The sequence below is a fragment of the Chrysochloris asiatica genome, unplaced genomic scaffold (genome assembly GCF_000296735.1).
Source record: "Chrysochloris asiatica unplaced genomic scaffold, ChrAsi1.0 scaffold00317, whole genome shotgun sequence".
Classification (NCBI taxonomy): Eukaryota; Metazoa; Chordata; class Mammalia; order Afrosoricida; family Chrysochloridae; genus Chrysochloris; species Chrysochloris asiatica.
This window is the reverse complement of record NW_006408835.1, coordinates 2292626-2297479: the sequence shown is the minus strand read 5'-3', so window position 1 is coordinate 2297479 and position 4854 is coordinate 2292626. Positions and strand designations below refer to the sequence as shown.

The 4854-nt window shown below is 39.4% G+C and overlaps 1 protein-coding gene across 1 annotated transcript; it reads left to right on the top strand.

Moving 5' to 3' along the window:
* The first annotated feature begins 1578 nt into the window (after positions 1-1578).
* Positions 1579-3621, top strand: FIGNL1 (fidgetin-like 1). Its single transcript, XM_006875280.1, has one exon. The coding sequence runs from the start codon at positions 1579-1581 to the stop codon at positions 3619-3621; it is 2043 nt and encodes a 680-aa protein (XP_006875342.1).
* The last annotated feature ends 1233 nt before the right edge of the window (positions 3622-4854 follow it).

The following is a 4854-nucleotide window of genomic DNA, read 5'->3' as shown; positions in this document are numbered from 1 at the left end:
ACAGCAACTATGTATAGGGTTTCTAAGGAATGACTGGTGAGTTTGAACCGCAGGCCTTGCAGTTCAAAACTGACCTTCCAGTCTAGTGCTTATCCTACAGTGCCAATTGTTGTTGTTGTTAAGTGCCATCGAGTTGGTTCTGACTCATAGCGACCCTATATAGAGTTTCTGCGGAGCAGCTGGTGAGCTTGAACCGCTGACCTTGCAGTTCAAATGGCTTTGCAGTCTGGCACATTAATCCACAGCGCCACACCAGACTCCGTAGGTATGTTTTCTATCTAGTGTTCATTAGTCAAATGTTCAGTATATATAAGGGTGAGTCAAAAATTATATGCCCTCTGGCTGTACAATTGATTTGAATAAACATTTAGAAAACACAAATGCATCATTTTAACATAATTTCCTTGCTTGTCAATACATTTTGTCCATCTGTCAACAAGCTTTCGTATTTCCTTATTTATAAAATGTTTTAGGCAGAACTGCGAACCATGAATGTACCCCTGTCTCCTCTTCTTCATCAGAGGTGAATCTTCATCCTTGAAGGGCTGCTTTCAGGGGACCAGACAGGTAAAAGTCCAATAGAGCAAGATCAGGACTATAGTGAAAATGCTTTAACACTTCAAAACGAAATTTTTGCAGTGTCAACAGTGTGGGCAGAGGTGTGTGGACATGCATTGTTAGGCAAGATCACAAAGCCCTTGGATAGCAGTCCTCTGCATTTAATCCCAGGTTTATACTTCATCTCACTGTAATGAGCATTATTGATTGGTGAACCTTTTTCCTGTTAGTGTTCCAATTCTGGCACTTGAGAATCCCAGAAAACTGTAAGCATCCGTTTTTCAGCTGATGGTAGACTTTCGAACCTTTTCTTGGTCAGCGATTGAGGATGTTTCCATTCCATACTCTTCTGTTTACTCTCAGGCTCATAGTGATGAATCCATGTCTTATCACCAATACAATTTTTTTAGAGAAACTTTTACCTTCCTTCGAATATCAGTCCCAATTTTGTTTCTAGATGACCAAATGCGTCTATTCTCTTCTGTGAGTTGTTCTGGTACCCATCTTGCACAAATGTCTCAAAACCCAAATCTGTCGTGGATTATTGCATAGGCAGAGCCATGGCTGATTTACAAGTGATTTGTCACATAATCCACTGTCACTCGTCAATTGGACAGAATCATTTCACGTTCATGCTCAGTGTTGTCATCATTGGATTGGTGTGTTAATATAATTGGAGTGTGGATAATTTTTGATTCAGGCTTGTAATGCATAGTGTACCTTTCTATGCATAAAAAAAATTAAAGGTCCACTTCCAGACGCACTAAAACATCCCTGATATAAAAATACAGTGATTATGTTTTGATGCACATCGCAAACGAGCACCCTTTTGTCATTATGGACCACTGCATGTACCTTGAATTTTTAGTATAGTAGGTTTAGGGGTTGGGCAGCAAGGGGCAGGTTTTGTATCTGTGGGCTGTATGTCAGTTGGACGTTTGTGCATCAAATGGGGACTACCTGTATTTTTTTTAAATGATGCTGATTCTTTCTCATTTTCTCTTTTGTAGGACTTGTAAAATGCAGGCCTTCAGCTCTCAATCTGTGCACCTGAGTGAGTGGCAGAAGAATTACTTTGAATTGACATCTGGCACATGCTCACCAGAACAGAAGGCAGATGCATACCGCGCACAGATACTGCGCATTCAGTATGCACGGGCAAACTCGGAGATCTCTCAGGTCTGTGCTGCCAAACTCTTCAAAAAATATGCAGAAAAATACTCAACAATTATTGATTCTGACAACGTTGAAACTGGATTGAATAACTATGCGGAAAACATTTTAACTTTGGCACCAGCTCAGCAAACTGACAGTGACAAGTGGCAGTCTGGGTTGACAATAAGTAATGTTTTCAAAATGAGTAATGTGCAGGAGATGATGCAAGCTGGCAGAAAATTCAAAGACTCTCTGTTGGTACCTGCTGAGGCATCAATAGTTATCCGTAAGGAGGCCAGTATTTTAGATTTTCCGAAACTTGACGTGTATGGGTCTAGAGAAAATAAGCTTTCAACTAATTCAAGTCATGGTACAGATAAGACTCAAGACACCACAGAGACCATACCTTCTTCAGAGTGTCCTCAGAATGTCCTGGCACCTGTGGTGACTAACACTAAAACTTGCCCGACATTCTCAGTGCCTTCAGTGCCTTCAGGTGAATCAAACACTGCAAAATTCCTTGCTACACCATTATTTGCACATGTCAAAAAGGAGAATCACAACTCTCCAAATGCCAACGTAGGACTAAATGTGTTCTCATCTAATCAGTCTTGTTTCTCTTCTGGCTGTGAAGATCCAGGGGAAAGGAAAGTTTTGTGTGGTGTTAGTGCCAGTTACATTGATACACTTTCCAGTCCAGTACTGAGTAAGGCTTTTAGTAAAACGGAAGGTAATTGCCAAAGGCAGGAGAGCAGCCTGCCTACCTTTAAGACTGCCAGAGAACAACTGTGGGTAGATCAGCAAAAAAAGTACCACCAATCCCAGCGGGCAACAGGGTCTTCATATGGAGGTGTGAAAAAGTCTCTGGGAGCTGGTAGATCTCGAGGAATATTTGGAAAATTTGTTCCTCCTGTACTGAAGCAAGATGGGGGAGACCCGAGTGGGGGGATGCAGTGTAAAGCTTACGGCCCAGGGCCTACAGAACCATCACATCCAGTTGATGAGCGTTTGAAGAACCTTGAGCCAAAGATGATTGAACTTATTATGAATGAGATTATGGATCATGGACCGCCAGTAAATTGGGACGATATAGCAGGAGTAGAATTTGCCAAAACCACAATAAAGGAGATAGTTGTGTGGCCCATGCTGAGGCCAGATATCTTTACTGGCTTAAGGGGACCCCCTAAAGGAATTCTGCTCTTTGGTCCTCCTGGGACTGGTAAAACTCTAATTGGCAAGTGCATTGCAAGTCAGTCTGGGGCAACATTCTTTAGCATTTCTGCTTCGTCCTTGACTTCTAAATGGGTAGGTGAGGGGGAAAAAATGGTCCGTGCATTGTTTGCTGTTGCGAGGTGTCAACAACCAGCTGTGATATTTATTGACGAAATTGATTCCTTATTATCCCAACGAGGAGATAGTGAACATGAATCTTCCAGAAGAATAAAAACTGAATTTTTAGTTCAGTTGGATGGAGCAACCACATCCTCTGAAGATCGAATTCTAGTGGTAGGAGCAACCAATCGGCCACAGGAAATTGATGAGGCTGCTCGGAGAAGACTGGTGAAGAGGCTTTATATCCCCCTCCCGGAGGCCCCCGCCCGAAGGCAGATAGTGGTCCTTCTCATGTCCAAGGAGCAGTGTTGCCTGAGGGAAGAAGAGATTGACCTGGTTGTGCAGCGGTCTGATGGCTTCTCTGGGGCGGACATGACACAGCTGTGCAGAGAAGCTTCTCTGGGTCCAATCCGCAGCCTACAAACTGCTGACATTGCCACCATAACTCCTGACCAGGTTCGACCAATAGCTTACATTGATTTTGAAGACGCTTTCAGAACTGTGCGGCCCAGCGTGTCTCCAAAAGACTTAGAGCTTTATGAAAATTGGAATAAAACTTTTGGTTGTGGCAAGTAAATGGTACGTTCACAATGAAAATGGTGGCATCTTTCTAGTACAATCTTTCTATTTTTAGCATAGGATACCAGGATTTTATTAATCGCATTTTTTAGTGTATAGTTTGAGTTCTGTACTTCAAATACTCATACATTAGAATGATAATAGCTTAGATTTTACAACTATATTATTAATATAAGTTGTATTTGCCTTACAGCTATTACTTGATATGTAAGCCAAATTATACAAAATAGGAATGACCTTTGCCTTTTATTTTAAAGAAAATACTTGTTTCAGGATGCCTAATATAAGGAATAAGTAGGTCAAATTGATATTTTCTTTGAAATATGAAGTTTGCATTTATATGTGATTTGTATTCCCCTGTTTAAGGAGCTCCTTTTTGAAAGCTGTTTAACTCTTAGTATTAGCTACTATACTGGTGAGAATTCAGAGCAGAGTATTTCTTACTGCTCAGGTAAGCGTGAGATCTTGCAAAAGCTGTATAATATGCCATTTTTTTTTTTGCTTTTGTTGATAATCTCTTTTACAATTTTCTTCTCTTAACTGAACTAATAAAAATAAGTTCAGAAATAGTGAGGTATAACCTAGTATAAAATATATCTGCAGAACTGGAAGGTAATGATTAAATTATTTTTTCTTTTTCTTTTTTCAGGAAACGTGTGATATTTAAAATCAGTATTTTTCACTACTTTGCAGTCTGTGTAGTATTGCTGTCTTTCAGAAATATGTTTTCAGATTTTATAAGACCATTTTGTTTTACAGATAATACTTGTTCCTTTCAGAAACCTTAGAAAATAGGGATTGAAGAAAATAGAATAAAAATCACTTTCAAGGGGAGCCACTCAATGTTTCAATATGTAGAATCCACAGATGTTTTGCTATACACAGGAGTGAAGTTGTACTATGTATTTTCTTGTATAACTAGTCTGCTGTTTTTTTTAAAAGTGCATCTTCATTTCTTTTGTTAATTTATGCTCTACAGCATCTCCGACTCATGTGATTGTTTAAGGTTCCATTGCATGGAGGTTATAATTTATTCACTCTTCTGTTCGTAAACATTTAATACAGGGTGTTAAGTTTGTTATCTTTTGTTTATTGTAAACAAAAATATGTTAAGTGTCATTGTGGTTAAAGCTAAGAGATTTCTTTTGATATAAATTTCTTGAATAAAATTCTTAAGACGTATTTTCATGTTTAAGACTTTTGGCATGTGTTCTAAATTGTCTGCTCAAA